The sequence below is a fragment of the Neovison vison genome, chromosome 6 (genome assembly GCF_020171115.1).
Source record: "Neovison vison isolate M4711 chromosome 6, ASM_NN_V1, whole genome shotgun sequence".
NCBI classification, from domain to species: Eukaryota; Metazoa; Chordata; class Mammalia; order Carnivora; family Mustelidae; genus Neogale; species Neogale vison.
Window position 1 is genome coordinate 119,650,105 of NC_058096.1, and position 17,620 is coordinate 119,667,724.

General features: G+C 39.2%; 1 protein-coding gene across 2 annotated transcripts in view; it reads left to right on the plus strand.

The window, feature by feature from the left end:
• Window positions 1–16,827, plus strand: part of SLC12A8 (solute carrier family 12 member 8) — a 61,154-nt gene extending 44,327 nt beyond the window's left edge. For both annotated transcript variants that reach the window (XM_044252145.1, XM_044252146.1), the window contains 4 exons: window positions 5,208–5,296; window positions 5,868–5,985; window positions 12,743–12,803; window positions 16,370–16,827. In XM_044252145.1, coding sequence (XP_044108080.1) covers window positions 5,208–5,296; window positions 5,868–5,985; window positions 12,743–12,803; window positions 16,370–16,532 — 431 coding nt within the window. In that variant the 3' untranslated portion in view covers window positions 16,533–16,827. The remainder of the gene's footprint in view (window positions 1–5,207; window positions 5,297–5,867; window positions 5,986–12,742; window positions 12,804–16,369) is intronic.
• Window positions 16,828–17,620: the final 793 nt, after the last annotated feature.

Genomic DNA, 17,620 nt, shown 5'->3' on the forward strand with positions numbered 1-17,620 from the left:
CTCCAGAGCAGGGTCAATTTTCCATTTCTTGCATGTCTTGTAATTTTTGGTTGAATAACAGAAAATTTAAGTAATACAGTGAGGCAACTCCTGATTCTGATATATATGTCCAAGTTTTTTAAATTTTTTTTTTAAAGATTTTATTTATTTATTTGACAGAGAGAGATCACAAGTAGGCAGAGAGGCAGGCAGAGAGAGAGAGGAGGAAGCAGGTAAATTTCCTGGATTTGAACTATGGAATCTCTTCTGTGGTGTGTGGATTCTGATGTTCTTACTTGGTTTTTTTATTCTTGTTTTTAATTTTCAGCCTGGCTTCCTGGGGGTTGCCCTTGAGTTTACATGGCCCACAAGGCTCCACCCTCTGCCAGTGGATCTGTGTAGGTTGGGAAGCAGTCAAAGTTGCAGCTAGTTCTCCAGTCTCCCCTGGATTTTACTTTTTGCCAGTCTCTCTGGTCCCTCAGGAAGGAGCATAGTTTTCCAGTCAGCCAGGGAAATACAGGGAGATATAGTCTTTCTGTGGCTCTCTCATTTCTAGATCTTTCCATCAAATTTCTGGTTGGCCCACTGCTTGCCCTAGGTGGGTCCTCAACCTCAGGCTAGCAAAGCGAGGGCTTTCCCCTCTCAATTTTCTACTGTACTCACCACATTTAGCTTATAAAGGCACAACTCAGGTTTGCTCCCTCTGGAAGCAAAACTGCTGATTTCTGACTAGCTCCACGCTGGTAAGAACTGGGATAGGGACAGGAGGCCAAGCCATAGGCTCTCACTGTTCTCACCTTCAGTCCCAGCAGTTTTTGAAAAAGAAATATTTCTTAATTATTTGTCTCCATTTGGTAAATTGTGGAGCCCTGAGTGATTGGTTTTTGTTATTTTGTCCGGTTGTATACTTACTTCTTGTGAAGAGGATCACTGACCTCTTCACATTACCTTAGCTAGCAGTCCCTCTGGTTCCTCCTCTTCCTCTCCACCTCCTTCTTCTTCTTTTTTAATTTTTGATTTTTATTATTGCTTTTTGATTGATATAATATCTCTGGTTCTTTCTCTCTGGAGAATGATCTTTTATGATACAACAAGAAATATAAAACTATTTAACTGCCCTGACTGTAAATCTATTTGGAGGAATTGCATATCAAAGAAACAAAACCAAACAACAAACCATCAGATGTGTTCCAGATTGTCATAGCTACATTGTTTGTGTTAATAAAAATTTAGAAATAAATGTGCAACATTTGGAAAGTGGTTAGAATAATTATATTATCAATTAATACCACAACTAAAAAAATACCACATGAACTTGAAACATGATCCTTTGTGGGCTATAGAAATGCACATTCTTGTGCATTTCTATAGTCCACATACCTGAAGTATGTGTTTATTTATTCTGATAAAGATATGGAGTACATTTGCAGAATGTTTACTATTTATTTTAAGTCACTTCTATAAAATTACTTAATTTTTTATTTTAAAAATAGACATAATTATGTTTATTATATTTGATATTTTTAACATGCCTGATGTGTGGTTTTGTTTACCTGTTTGTCTTGCAAGAAAGGTGTGATAAAGTAAAGTTGCTTTCTTGGTTATTATTCTAGAATTTATAACACGAGAAACTGTCTCCTCCCACACTAGTCTGTAACACTTGCTTCTTTCAGCAAAATCCTTGACAGGAGAAAAAAAATTCTCTTAGTCACTATCCAAGGGTTTTGCAACCATAGTTGTTCAGAATTCTGAATAACTGCCTGCCTGCTTCGTTGTGCTTATTCACAGTAGTTGAGCATCGTTGCAGGAGTTCACTCTCACATTGCTGATGTATAAAACTTCATTGTGCTTGCCTGGAGGGCACACCCCTTCCTTCTGTTTCCCCCCTAGGTTCCTCAGAAAATATACACACCCATATGGTTTCCTTAGGCACAGGATAGTTGAGGTTGTGTGAGATTAAGATTAACTGCGAAAAGGTGAGCTTAACATTTCACACATCTCAGAAAGGCAAAAATCTAAGTCCTTAACCAATGCTGTTCCTTCTTAAAAACCAAGGGGGCAACTGTATTTCACTAAGCCTATAACTGAAAAAAAAGAATCATGCCTTGGGCATGTTAAAATTGTACAATTTAATGAATGGTAATGAACAGTATTCCTACTTTTTAAAAAAAGTAATAAAGCCATTAATTCAAATCAATCATAAACTTTGGCAGTTTATAGTAATCCACAATTGAAGAAATACTTCCTCATCATTTCCTATACACAAACTTCTAAATGCCAAATCTTGGCATTTACTATGTACAGTTAAGATGTAAAAGATAGTCATTGCCCTCAAGATATGGAAGTACAAAAGATAAGTATAATAGTTGGAAGCCTGTGATGAAGGCAGATGTTGAAAGGATAGAGACTACTTTGGGGGCTAGGGCGGGTTCTTTATTCATTTGGCCACATATGCAGAGCATTTACTACATTTCAAACACTGTTGCAGGTGTGAGGGAACATTCTGAATAGACATAGAAGGTCTCAGCTGACCTTGAGATTGCATTGTAGTAGGGGAAGACACATATTAAACAAACAAACAAATATATACCATAATGTCAGTAAGTGATAACTACTATGATGAAAGGTAAAGCAGGGTAACAGAATAGAGAGAGACGACGGTGGGGAGAAAGGGTACTGTTTCAGACAGGTTTGTCAGAAAAGATATCTCTGAAAAGAGGATTTTTTTTAAAGATTTTATTTATATATTTGACAGACAGAGATCACAAGTAGGCAGAGAGGTAGGCAGAGAGAGAGAGGAGGAAGCAGGCTCCCCGGTGAGCAGAGAACCCAGTGCGGGACTCGATCCCAGGATCCTGAGATTACGACCTGAGCCAAAGGCAGAGGCCTAACCCACTGAGCCACCCAGGTGCCCCAGAGAAGAGGATGTTTTAATGGAGACTCTAATTATAAAGTAGTTAGCCATTCAGAGATGTGGGGGAAGAGTTCCAGGCAGAAGAAATAACATGTATAAAAGTACAGGTGAGCATAGGATTGGCAAGTTCCAAGAACAGCAGAAGTCCAGCAGTAACTTGAGAGGAGTAGGCCAGGGGAGAGAGGTAAGGAGGCGAGTACCTGAGGAAAGTGAAGGTCAGTGCCCTGTAGGACCATGTAGGTCAGGGTTGTGATATGATCATTTTCAGCCTTCAGAAAGGTCACTTAAAAGAAAAAAAAAAAAATCACTAGCTTTGTGAGGAATGTATTGTATGGAGAGAGGTAAGAGAAGGAGCCAAAGCCTGTTGGAGATATACTAAGGCAGAGTAAACTATTATAATAATAATAATAATAAATAAAGTGGCTCAAACACAATGGAAATTTATTTCTCACTTTCACTAATAGTCTAGGAATGCTCTCCTCCCTGCACTGATTCTGGGACTCAGGCTCCTTCCATTCTTTTGGCTTTATTATCACTTAGTACCTTGTCATATAAAGTCAAGACTCAGTCACAATGTTCAGGTTTCAGGCACAGAGAAGTATACCTGTTCTCTCAAAGACCTTGATGCTGAAGTGGTACTCACCACTTTTGTTTGTATTCCACTGGTGAGAACTTAGTCATGTGACCACATGCAAGAGATCCTGAGAAATGTACTATGACTGTAGTCTCTACTGTAGGAACACACTACAGTAAATCAGATGAAAGATGAAAATGGCTTGGACTAGGATGAAAGCAATGGGAGTGGTAAGGAGTGGTCATATTTTGGATATATTTTGGTGGTAGAATCAACAGTAAGTACAGATGGAATAGATTTATGTGTGAGGAAAGAGGGTTAAGGATAAATCTTGGAGAGTTGAGTGAATTGTGGTATCATTTATTCAGATGAAGAAAACTTGGGGAGAATAGATTTCTGCTTTAGCCAGGTTAAGGTGCTTGTTAGGTAAGGGGAGATATTAAGAAGACAACTAAGTACCCAAAACTTCAGTTCAAGGGAGAGATCGATGATGTTGTAAACTTGGAACATCAGCATTTGGGACTAGATGAAATCTCCTAGGAGTGAATATATTTGGAAATAAGAAGAGTGCCAGGGATAAATAAATGCTGAGATACTCCAATATTTGGGAGTTGGAAGGGGTGGTAAGCCAGCAAAGGAGACTGAGAAGGAGTGGCCAGTGAGATAGGAGGAAAACCAGGGAAGTAACGTATCCTAGAAACCAAAAGAAGAAAGTGTTTCAATAAGAAGAAAGAGATCACATATGTCAGATGCTGTCTGAAAGGTCCAGTAGAATGAGGAATGTAAGTGGACCATTTAATTTGAGAAGTTTCAAGTCACTGACAACCTTAGGAAGAGTAGTTTTAGTGGAATGTTATATACAATCTTAAGAGTGAGCTGAGGAAATAATGGGAGGTAGAGACTGTCTAGACAATTCTTGTGAGGAGTTTTGCTATAAAGAAGATAAAGAAATAGAGCAGTAACTAAGGAGTGGATTAGGAAGTATTTGTTCAAGTGGGAGAAATTACAGTATATTTGCCTTTGATGGGGACGATTGAGTAAAGAATGGAGAAATTGATGAGCAAAGGAAAAACCCTTGAACAGGGCACAAGTGGAGGGGTGTGCCTCAGGTAAGGGGTGCCTTAGTAAGTCCTTAAGGACTCTTCATCCACTGTAAAAAGAAGAAAGGCAGAAGAGAGGGTACAGATGCAAGTAGATTGGTAGATTTGGTGATGAGAGATTATAAAATTTCTGTTTGAGAGGAGAAGCTGTAAATTTGTTACATCAGAGAGTAGGAGAATGAGTTTGTTAGGTATAAGACTGCTGGGGAATGCCAAAGTGTGGAAGCAGGTGAGGTAAGCAAGGGAATGCTGTTGGTCTTGGACCATAGAATCTTAGCTAGGTAAGAGGGTAGTGAAAAGAGGAGGTAGGTGATAGAAAGCAAAAACATAGTAGGACAAATTGACTGAAGATCCCTTTGTAGGCTATGAATAGTTGGGGTGAGAGACAGCAGAGAAATAAGGGGGAAAAAAAGAGGTGATAAGCAGAGGTAGATAGATTGAGATCATGATTTAGAAGTGTAAAGTTACTAGTAAAGCAAACCTTAAGTGTGGTCGAGGGAGTTAATGGCTAAGGTGAATAGAAATTATTTTTAAGCTGAGTTACAAAATTGGAGAAGAATTCATAGGTATTTGCTCATAAAAATAGAAAAGGGTTTGGTAACAAATTGGTAACCAAATATTTGGCTCATTTATTTTTTAGATTTTTTCCTGAAGTCTCCGCTCCAAGATATCCAGAGACCAACTTCTTTCTATACCCACTTGTGCAACCCCTGGGTCTCCCTGTTAGGGGTGAGTAACTTCATTTTTGTCTCAATTGTCCTTGAGAAGAGAATTCCGATAGAAATGTCAATCAAGGGGGCTGCACAGGGGAGAGGAGAAAGGAGAGTCTTAACTAGGAGCAATGTGATTTAAGTGTGTTACATTAGAATTTAGATGAGTCTACAAATGGCAAGATTATATTTAATGAACTAGTTATTTTAATCAATGGTTTACTTTAAAAATAATTAATCATCTATAATAACCTCTGGGTCTCTAAATTTTTAGGTATACCAAATTAGCATAATTTCACTCTAATTTGTTTCTTCTAGGCAGGAGTAGGACAAGGAGCTAGGGTAGAATATCTATTTATTGATAGTTTAGATTATAGGGTGCTTTCAGGTCGGTGTCTTCTCAAATATTTGCTTAAGTGAGGTTATGAATTATGAATTATAAGAATTATATGTGAACTTCAACTATTCAGAATTTATAGTGATCAGAGGTTGATGAGAGGGACTATTGTTTCTTATGGCCCTGGCCTTGTGGCTTGCTCACCATGTGATAAACCGTTAGATGATTTGCCCTTCCTACTTTGTTTCCACAGGCTTTTGTGTCTCTTCTTATCATGTTTGTGATCCAGTGGGTCTACACCCTCATTAACATAGGTGTTGCTGCCGTTGTGTATTTCTACATTGGTCGGGCCAGTCCAGGGCTTCACCTTGGTAAGCAGCAGAGCCTTTTTGCTACCATCTCCCTTCTTCTCTTTCAGCATTCATTGAAAAATGTATTTTGAGCACCTGTTAAATGCTGACACTGACTCAGATCTCAATCCCATTTTCAAGTAGCTTATAGTCTAGGAGGAATAATATAACATGCACACAGATGGTAACAAATAAAAAATAATAACAACTTGTTGGTTGCCAGAAGACATATGGCAATAAAATTGTTAATAACAATTTTATTGTTGGAAGAAAGAAATGGAAATATGCTGTTTCAGCTTTCTGATACTAATGTGAAATACTATAATATCACTTAAAGGTAGACTATAATAACTTAAAAAGGTATACTACAAACCCTAACGCAACCATTAAAATACAACAAAAAAGTATAGCTAAAAAGCCAATAAAGAAGATAAAATTGAATTTACAAAGTACTCAAATTGAAATAAAACAGGAAAAAATAAAATGATAATAAAGGACATATGAGACAAAAAACAAATAGCAAGGTGGCTTATATAAATCTTGCCATATGAATAAGCACACTAAATATAAATGGTCTAAACATTCCCAGTTAAATGGTTAAACCCTGAGATTGACAGATTGAATAAAAAAATTGTGATCCAACTATATGCTGTCTACAAGAAATCTACTTTAAATAGAAAGGTCAAATATATTAAGAGCAAAAGGGAGGGAAAAGATAATACCACGATTACATGAATCAAAACAAAAGTGAAGTAATTGTATTAACACCAGACAAAATAGATTTCAGAGAACAGAATATTGCCAGAGATAAAGAGGGTCATTTCAGAAAAGTAAAGGGGAAAATTCATCAAGAGGATAAAACAAACCTTAACACTTACGTACTTAGAAACAGAGCTTTAATAACATGATGTAAAACCTGACAGAACTTCAAAAAGAAATAGAAAAGTTCATAATTATAGTCAAGATTCCAATACCTCTCTCTCAATAATTGCTGAAATAAGTAGGCATAACATCATAAGGCTTTAGAGGACTTGAAGAACATTGACAGCAAACCTGACCAAACTGACATTTATAGAGTATTCCACCCAACAATAACAGAATATACATTTCTTTCAAGTATACATGAAACAGCAGTGCCTGGGTGGCTCAGTGGGTTAAAGCCTCTGCCTTTGGCTCAGGTCATGATCCTGGGTCCTGGGATCAAGCCCCACATCGGGCTCTCTGCACAGTGGGGAGCCTGCTTCCTCCTCTCTCTCTCTCTGCCTGCATCTCTGCCTACTTGTGGTCACTGTCAAATAAATAAATAAAATCTTTTAAAAAAAGTATACATGAAACATTTACCAGGATAGACCATAGTCTAGTATTTTAGAATGTTTAATAAATTTTTTTTTTAATTTATTTGAGAGAGAGTAAGAGTAAGAGAGAACATGAGAGGATGAGAGGGGAGAGGGTCAGATGGAGAAGCAGACTCCCTACTGAGCTGGGAGCCCAATGCAGGACTGGATCCCTGAACTCTGGGATCATGACCTGAGCCGAAGGCTGTCACCCAACCACTCAAGTCATCCAGGAGTCCCAATTGTTAAAAGTTTTTAAAAAGATTAAATAAATTTAAAAACATTCAAACAAATTCAAGAACACAGTATGTTCTTTGACTAAGGGGAAGGTAAATTAGAAATAAGTAATAGAATGATATCCCAGTTATCAAAATGTTTAGAAACTAAAGAACCTAAAATGACTAAGAACTCTAAATAAACTCAATAAACTAAATAACTGATGGCCCAAAGAAAATATAATAAGTGAAATTACAAAGTATTTTGAACTGAACAAAAGTGAAAATGTAACATTTTGAAATTATGGGATGGAGCTAATTCCATAGTTAGAAGGAAATTTATACACATCGAATGCATATATTAGAAAAGATATATTATATATATTATTATATATTAGAAACCAATATTGCACAGTATGTTAACTACTGAAAATTTAAAAAAAAAAGAAAAAGAAAAGAAATTTCTGAAATCAATGACCCCAATTTCCAACTTAAGAAACTAAGGAAGAGCAGATTAAACCCAAATAAGAATAAAAAAGGAAAAAATAAAGATCAAAATAGAAATCAATAAAAATTTTATATAGAGAGAACACAATGAGACAAAAATCTGGTTATGCAAGATCAATAAAATTGACAAACCTCCAGCTAGACTGATCAGTATAAAAGGAGAAAAGGCACAAAACTACCAATATCAGGAATGGGAGAGATGATATTACTAGCATCTGCAGGTATTAAAAGTAAAACAAAGAAATATTATAAACAGCTATATGCCAATAAATTTGGCAACTGAGATAAACTGAACAAATTCCTTGAAAGACAGAAATATCAAGGCTCACTCTAGAATATAGGGCTATTTAGATAGTCTAAATACCTTGTCACTGAAAACCTGCCCACAGGGGCACCTGGGTGACTCCATCGGTTAAGCCTTCAGCCTAGGTCACGACCCCAGGATCCTGGGATTGAGCCTCCGGTCAGGCTCTCTGATCAGTGGGGAGCTGCTTCTCCCTCTCCCTCTGCCTGCCCTTCTGCCTGCTTGAGCGCATTCTCTCTCTCTCTCTCTGTCAAACAAATAAATAAAATCTTTAAAATAAATGATTAAATAAAAATAAATAAAAACCTGCCCACAGAGAAAACTCTAGGCCCAGATGGCTTCACTAATGCAAAGTGCCAGATATTTAAGGAAGGAAGAAAATTAATTCTATAGAAACTCTTTGGGAAGTTCTACACCAATATCCCTCATGAATGTAGATGCAGAAAGTCCTAACAAAATTTTAACAAGTTGAATATAAAGATGTATAAAAAGGATAATACATCATAACAAAATGATGTGCCCAGAATTCAAGGTTGGTTTAACATTCTAAATTAATTAGTGTAATATTCACAAACTACAAGAGAAAAAACTACAAACATTTCTGAGAAGAAATTAGAGAGGAAATTAAAGAAATAAATGAACTGTATTTTTGAATTGGAAGATTCAATATTCTTAATGTCAGTTCTCCCCAGATTGTTCTATGGATTCAACACAATCCCAGTCAAAATCTCAGCTGCCTTTTGTGGAGCAAATGGCAAGCAGATTCCAAAATATTTACACGGAAATGCAAAAAACCCTATAGTAGTCCACACAGCTTTGTACAAGAACAGAGTTGAACTTACATTACCTGATTTCGAGACTGATTATACGCTAAAGCAATTGAGATATCATGGTATTGGCATCAAGATAGACAAATCAGCGGACAAAACAGAAAGTCTAAGAAACGGTACCAAGACAGTTCAGTGGAAGAAAATTCTATTTACCATATGATGCTAGAAAAATTGGAAATCCATATTCAAAAAATAAGCTGCAATTGCATATATCGTACACTATAAAAGTAACTCAAAATAGATCAATAAGCTGCAATTGCATATATCATACACTATAAAAGTAACTCAAAATAGATGATAGAATTAAACGTAAAACCTAAAATTATAAAATTTCTAAAATAAAATATAAGAAACTGTGGCTGAATGAGACAGATTTCTTAGATACAACACTCAACACAGGAAAAGATTTGATAAATTGGACTTCATCAAAATTAAGAACTCTGATCTTCCAAACATACTAGTAAAGAAATGCAAAGTTTGGGGCACCTGGGTGGCTTAGTTGGTTAAGCATCTGCTTTCAGCTCAGGTCATAATCCCAGGGTCCTGGGATCAGGTCCCTTTTGGCTTCTTTTCCCACTCCCCCTCCTTGTGCTTTTTCTCTCTCTGTCAAATAAATAAATAAATAAAATCTTAAAAAAAAAAAAAAAAGAAATGCAAAGGCAAGCCAAGACTGTGGGAAAATATTAGCAATTCACATACCCAATAAAGGACTTGTATCTAGAATACATAAAAACTCTCAAAATTCAATAATAAGGAAATGACAACAAAAACAGGCAGAGATTTTAAATGGATCTCATCAAAGAACATTAATGGATGGCAAATAAGCACCTGAAAAGATGCACAACATGCATGTTCATTAAGAAATGCAATTAAAATCACAACATACTACTATACACCTATTAATATGACTAAAATTAAAAGTACTGACGATAAAAAAAAATACTGACCATGCCACCCGTCATTGAAGATATGGAGCAACTAGAACTATCGTATACTGCTGGTGGGAATGTAAATGATACGATCACTTCGTAAAACAGTGAGGCAGTTTATTAACAAGTTAAACAGGGAGGTGGGGTGATGGGTAAAATAGGTGACGGGGATGAAGGAGTGAACTGGTGATGAGCTCCCAGTGATGTAGGGAATTATTGATCACTATAATGTACATCGGGAACTAATATAACACTGTATGTTAGCAATATTAGAATTAAAATTTAATAAATAAATTGATAGATAAGTACATAAGTAAGTAGGTAAGTAAAGTTAAACATACACCTGCTATATGAACTAGCTACAGGGTCCTAGTTATTTACCCAAGAGAAATGAAAGCACATGGCCATAAAAAAAATGCACATGAATATTGAGATCAGCTTAATTTGTAAGGAGCCACAAACTGAAAACAATTCAAATGTCCACCAAGAGGTGACTCTATAAATGAATTGTAGCATAGCCATACAATGGAATATTACTCAGCAATACAAAGGATGAACTTTTTTTTTAAGAATGGGCATTGAGGCTCATGGGTGGCTCAGTTGTTAAGCATCTGCCTTTGGCTCAGGTCATGGTCCTAGGGTCCTGGGGTGCAGTCCCATGTCAGGCTCCTTGCTAAATGGGGAGGCTGCCTCTTTCCCTCTGCCTTCTTCTCCCTCTGCCTGCCACTCACCCTCTTGTGTTCTCTATCTCCCTGAAAAATAAATAAATAAAATCTTAAAAAAAAAAAAAAAGTATGGACTGTTGATCCATGCAGTGACATGAATGAATCTCAAGATAGAGATGCTGAGTCAAAGAAACCAGACTGAAAGAGTACATAGTATATTTCATGTGTATAATTAATATATTTTATATATAATTTATATATAAACCAGACAAAAAGAATGCATAGTATACTTTTCTGCATATATATAATTACTGAAAATGCAAACTAATCTATAATGACAGCAGATCTGTGGTTGCCTTTGGATGGGGTTCGTGGGTGGGGGGATGCATGGGAGGGAGGTCTTATGAAGCAGCTTGAGGAAGCTATTGGAGGTGATGGATATGTTCATTATCTTGTTTGTGGTGATGACTTCACAGTACATACATGGGTCAACACTTTCCAGATTTTACACTTTAAAATACATGTAGTTTGTTCTAAAAATGTACTAATTTGTTTTAATTAGTAAGATTAAACACAGGCACAGAAATGGTAAGATACACACACAGAAAAATGATAGTCACAAAGGAAGAAGTTTATACCGACAGATCCCTAGAAACAGGAGGCAGGGCAACAACTCAGGGCCTAAAGGGGAAGGAGCAGGGTTGGTCAGGAGGAAGAGAGGAGAACTTGACCCAGAGCCATTATTGGAGTTTTAATAGGAAGGGATGGGCGAGGCAGGGAGGTAGCTGGACATGTTTAGGATTGGATAGTTTGAATAATTTTGGTGGGCTCTGGGGTATAAGAGTGGTCACCAGCTATCAAGTACCTGGCCCTGGGGTGATTCAGGGCAGGGGAGTATTGGCTTGGTGTATGGGAGTTTAACAAAGAAGGTGATTGGCGGTGAGGGCTCCAGATTGGTTGGTTTGTGTATCCCATAATGCTAACGTCCTGATTATACACTGAATACTATCTTATCAACCAGTTTTAAACCAGCCATTTAGATAGACAGACAGACAGATACAAAATTTGGAGAAGCATTTTCTGAAACTACATTTGATTTGATTTCCTGAAGTTTCATCTTATTTATTATATGAGATTATTTTTTAAAAACCCACATTAAAGGAGGGGTGGATTAAAAAAAAAAGGTGCTAAATTCTATATGAATCAGTATGTTCTATGTCAGTATACTTGGCCAGTATCACAGTAATCTCACTTCAAGCTTCAGCTCTGATGTGGCTGTATACTGAGCTAAGTGATTCACTTAACGCCTATAGAAATGTCCCTGGAGCCAGATCCTATGGGCATTGTACTGTGAGGTTCCAAGATGAAAAAAACGTCCTTTCTATGCTTAAAGGGTGAATGGTCTAGTAGGGGATTTTATAGCATGTATTTAACATATTATCAATTTGAATAACAGAAAAAAAATTATCAGAAAATTTTAGATTCCTAAAACTGAAGTTGGCAGATCCTCTGCTTTTTCCTCTGTAGCACTGTCTTTAGTTTCTTTCTTGGGATTTTGGATTTTAGAAATTTTTGCAAGAAATTTTTGAACACTATATATGGGAACAAAGTCCTTAGTAGGTTGCTGTCAGAGTCTTACAATAAATGAGGTTTGGTTAAACTGAAAAAGGAAAGAAAGATTTTGTGCTAATTCTGTGTGTGGGTCAGAGAGTTTCACTATTAAAACTGGGCTTCTGCAGGCGCCTGGGTGGCTCAGTGGGTTAAAGCCTCTGCCCTTGGCTCAGGTCATGATCCCATCGTCCTGGGATCGAGCTCTGCATCGGGCTCTCTGCTCATCAGGGAGCCTGCTTCTCCATCTCTCTCTGCCTGCCTCTCTGCTTACTTGTGATTGCTGTCTGTCAAATAAAAAGCAAAACAACAACAACAAAAAAAAAAAAACTGGGCTTCTGGATGTAGAGCCTTTATTAATACTTATGTATATGTTTTCCCTACAGGATCAGCTTCCAGCTTCAGCTTCTTCAGGTGGATGAAGTCCCTTGTGACCATCTCCTGCAGGTCTGTGCTAATAGGAGGTACTTGGGGTGTCCCGTCCCTGGCTAGGTTTAAGTGAAACATGTGTGGGAACCTGACATCTGACAACCTCAATGATGCTCAGATTCTGTTCCTCCTTGCCTTCGGCCACCCAGCCACCCCAGCCTCCCCACGCCCAACCCCCCCATCCCCACCCCTGGCCTCAGCTCAGCAGAAGCTTCCTCTGGCTCAAGTCTTGCCTTCATACCCTCAGGAATCATGAGCAGAAGGTTTATCTAGAATCAGATTGCTGTGTGCTGAGTCAGCAAGTTCCCAGTCTAAGACATACCAGTTTCAATACACTATCATACACAAGACTAAGGCCTCAAGGCCACCCCTTCTGCCATCTCAAATCAGGGGTGGTTGATGTGATTGTATTGGCGAACAAGCAGAGATCAAGTACAGAAACATAGCAGAGATTCTAGAGGATTTCTGTGGCCCCTCCATATTCAAATACACAGGGAAAGGGAGAAGCAGGAAGAGGCCTCATGGAGAAGGTACGATTTCAGGAGTGCCCTCATCTCTTTCCTGTTCCTCCTCCACCCTTCCGGTACAATGCTTCCTCAACTTTGAAGGCCCCAGGACTCTGGAAAATCACTTCCCTCCCCTTTCGATACCAGTGAGGAGCCAGGGCTGCGGGCTGGGAAAATCCAGGCAGGACCCAACCAAGTGTTCATTTGGTTTCATTTTGTTGGTTTGTTTCTGAAACTAGAGATGTCTAGGTTGCCCTTACCGATATTGCCACCTTCTGTGCCCTGATGTTGCTAATGGATGAGCGGAGCCTTTCCCATTGATCCCACATGTAAATTCAGAATCCTTTTTTTTTCTTTCCATTTTTTAAAAATTGTGGTAAAACAGACATGTCATAGACCTTATCATCTTAAACAATTTTTTTTTTTAAGTAGGCTCCACGCTGGGCTTGAACTCACGACCCTGAGATCAAGACCTGAGCAGAGATCAAGAGTCAGATGCTTACCTGAGGCACCCAGTGCCCCCCATCTTAACCATTTTTATGTGTATGATTCAGTGGCATTAAGTTCATTCACACCATTGTGCAGTCATCACCACCATCCATCTCCAGAACTCTCCATCTTGCAAAACAGAAAGTCTATGCTGACTAAACAGTAACTCCCCATTCCTCCCTCCTAAGAATCCTTTTAAAGGCAACCTTTGTAAGCCCTCTAGTTCAAGTTGACAGAAGAAAGGAAATGTTGGTGCTAGAGCCTAGGATGATGAACCAAAAGGAGCAGGGCTCGGGGAACCACCAGGGAGAGGACTGGGAGGAGCTGGTGTGTGGGGGCAGCCCCTGTCCTCTGCCAGGGAGATGGCTGTTGTCCTTTGTGCAGTAATTGGAGGTGGCAGGTTGCCCCTCCCCCCACTGCTGGCCTCTCTTCCAGTCTGGGGCACCAGGTTGAGTGACTTGATCTCTTTCCCCTACCGCCTCGTCCTGACAGAAAGTAGAGGCTGAGTGAACACAGGTTCTGTGTAGAAGCTGCCTGCAGAATTGAGCTGCAAGAGGTGTGTGGTTGAGAGTACTTGGCCTTATCTGATTCACAGGAATATTTTTAGGCATATTTCTGGTTTTAAAGCCTATAAATGACCCTGGGAGGTCACTCCTTCTTAAGTTGCACTTGAATTCCAGGAATGTCACCTCTGAGGTCACTGTAGTACTACTTAGGAAAAAACAATGTCTTCGGAGGAGATTATTCTTAGAGAAGGATAGTGCGTTGGTTGGAAGGGAAACCAGTACACACTGTTCATAGCTCTGTGGGCTTGTGAAGTGGGTGGTGAAGGTCTCCACTCCGTCTCAACACCACGTTTGCTGCCTCACGTGGCTCCTGGGTGAGGTCCTGTGGTGGTCATCCAAGAGGGTGAAAGAACCAAGAAAGGATGATTCGCTTAAAGGTAGAAATGGCTGTTTGGTAGTTTTGAAGGGTTTATTTCCTTTTCTCCTAACTATAGTCCCAGATGCTTTTCAAAACCGAAGAATAATATTATAGAATGTGTTTGGGCAAAGGAACTTGGCTATGTGCTTCCATTACACATACAATTCCCAGAATTATGTGAAATGAAGCCTGACCTTGAGAAGGTTTTCTTTTCAGAAGTCCTAGCAATTGCCCAGGTGAGAATTCTCAGGCTATTCTAGTCTAAAAGGGAAACAGTGTTTCCCTGAACTCAGAAGAATACAATGGTTTCACCTTAAGGAAAAAAAAAAGCCATTAACAAAAATAATTGATTGGCAAAAACACCTGTATGTTGACTGAATGTTACCTCTTGACCTTACATCTTATAGATTCGACCTTTATAGAAGTTCTCTCATTTCTCAGAAAAATCTCCCTCTATCTAATTTAGGGATGTTCTCAGCAAGTGGCTTCAAGCCTTAGTCCTGTGATCTAAACTTCTATAACAGCACATTTTGCCAGAAGCAACTAGAGCTTTCTACTGAGGTTCCACAAGTTTAGAATATTAGATTGCTACCTTTTTAAGATAATTGTCAAATATATTCTTTAAAGAACTGAACATTAGTACTTACAGAGTGGATGATTCTTTCTGAGTAAAATTTTGAGGAGGCAATCCATGCCTCAGGTAGGATTTCTTGGGCACCTGGCTGGCTCAGTGGGTTAAGCCTCAGCCTTCTGCTCAGGTCATGATCTCTCTGCTCAGCGGGGAGCCTGCTTCCCCCTCTCTCTCTGCCTGCCTCTCTGCCTACTTGTGATCTCTCTCTCTGTTAAATAAATAAATAAAATCTTTGGGAAAGAAAAAAAAAAAAAAAAGGACCTACCACAGACTGAGGAAACTGAAGGGGACCAGGAAAGATAAGAAAAGAAGGCAGGGGAGGTGATTGAAGAGCTGGCCTGGGGCGATGAGGCTGATGAGTGGCAGGGAGGTGACTCTCTTTCCTTACTGCATTCTGCCTGTAGCACTTTCCTCTTGTCTACCAGACATTTTTCTTTATGGTTTATTCTAACTTCAACTGTATGGAGACACTTCAGTGACCATGGAATCCACATCAGGATATACTTTTTGTCTTCAGGCCAATTTAGTGTCAAAAGCCTTTGCAGCTCCCCTCATAGCAGTTTCCTCTGTAAACCTCAGCCCTGGAGATCATTCTTCGTTCAAGGTTCTTTCCAACGAACCAAAGAGAAAGCATCTCTTTCTGCTCTTCTCAGTTTTCCAGCCTCTCCGTTCCATTATTTCATTTGACAGGAAAGCGAAGAAAAGCCATAGAACCCCAACATTATACCGTGTGGAAGGTTATCTTGTGGGTTGTCTCACATTGGGTGGGTATATTTTCTTATGTTTCCACTAAAGAGAGGTAAATATCACTCTCCTTATTTTATTTCATCCTTATTTTTTATAGTTTGGGTTCATAAACTATTACACAAATAGTATTCCGCAGTTATCTTATTTAAATGCATGTTAAATAAATGCAAAATAATAAGCACAACGCCCCTCGTGCGAAGCACTGCTCTCTCCCAGAGCAGACCCAGCTCCACCGATTAGCGCTCTGTCTTTGGTTCTGACCGCCTCTGTGTTTCCTCTCACCAAAGGAGCTTGAGATCGCCCCAAGAGCAGATAATTTTGGCGCCGTCCCTGGCAAGGGTTGACATGGAGATGACTCAGCTCACCCAGGAGAACGCGGACTTCGCCACTCGGGACCGCTATCACCAGTCCTCCCTTGTGAGTCGGGAACAGCTGCTGTCTCAGTACTAAGGGACTGAGTACTCATTAGCAGGCAGCCTGAGGACCCTCCTGCCTTGGAGCTGGCCAGGGCGCAATGGATCCAGATCCCAGAGCCTTCATGATGCTGGTTCTCCTCCGTAAGAATTTCAGAGATGTTCTCCCCTGCTGGTTTGAACGATGGAAATCTGCAGTCTGGTCTGGAGCACCCATCTCCTCTGGGGAACCACCTGAAAGCCTGTGGCCTCTGCAACATGCACCCAGTTTGGAGAGCCCCACACAGACGTCAAGACGTGCAGGTGTGGAGAATCATACCAGGTTGCTTGCTCTGGAGGCCACAATAAATGACTATTTTAAATTTTATTGTATTATTTATTTTTTGAATAAATAATACACTCACATGGTTCTAAAACCCAAAGGATAATCCTATATCATAATGTGCAAGCTTCCCCTCCCATCCTTGTTCCTCCTAAGTTCATCCCCTGCCCCAGAGGCAACTACTGTTCTTAGATATACTTCCAGCATTTCTTTATGAATATACAAGTAAAGAGGAATGTGGATTCCTATTACTCCCTTTCTATCCACAAAACATAGTATATTATACATGTGTTCTGCACCTTGCTTTTCCCCTTGGAGACACTTCCATACCAATACCTATACAGTTTCCTCATTATTTTCCATTGTATCAAAGTGGTATAATTTATTTCATCAGTTCCACAATGATGACATTTGGATCATTTCCCATGTTTCTCTATTACAATCAGTTCTGCAGTGAATAATCTTGTGCATACATACAAGCATAGAGTCTATCCGTAGGATAAATTCACAGAAGTGGAATTGCGACATCAAAGGGCACATGCACTTGCAAGCTATTATTGTTTAGGGAAAGTCTTTTTAATTAAAAAGTTAAATTACCGTGAGATATGTAATGGTGACTCATGTTCTCAGAAGCCTTTGTGGGCCCCAGCTCTGTGGACACCTTTGCAGCTGTTTCACGGTAGGAGCGGGCGAAGGGACAAGAGTGTTTGGGTTCCTTGATGAGCTCAGGGTGGCATTCATCACAAGCAAGCCGTCCTGGGGGCAAGGGCAGCAGCTTCCCCCTGGTGAGTTCAGCACCTAGC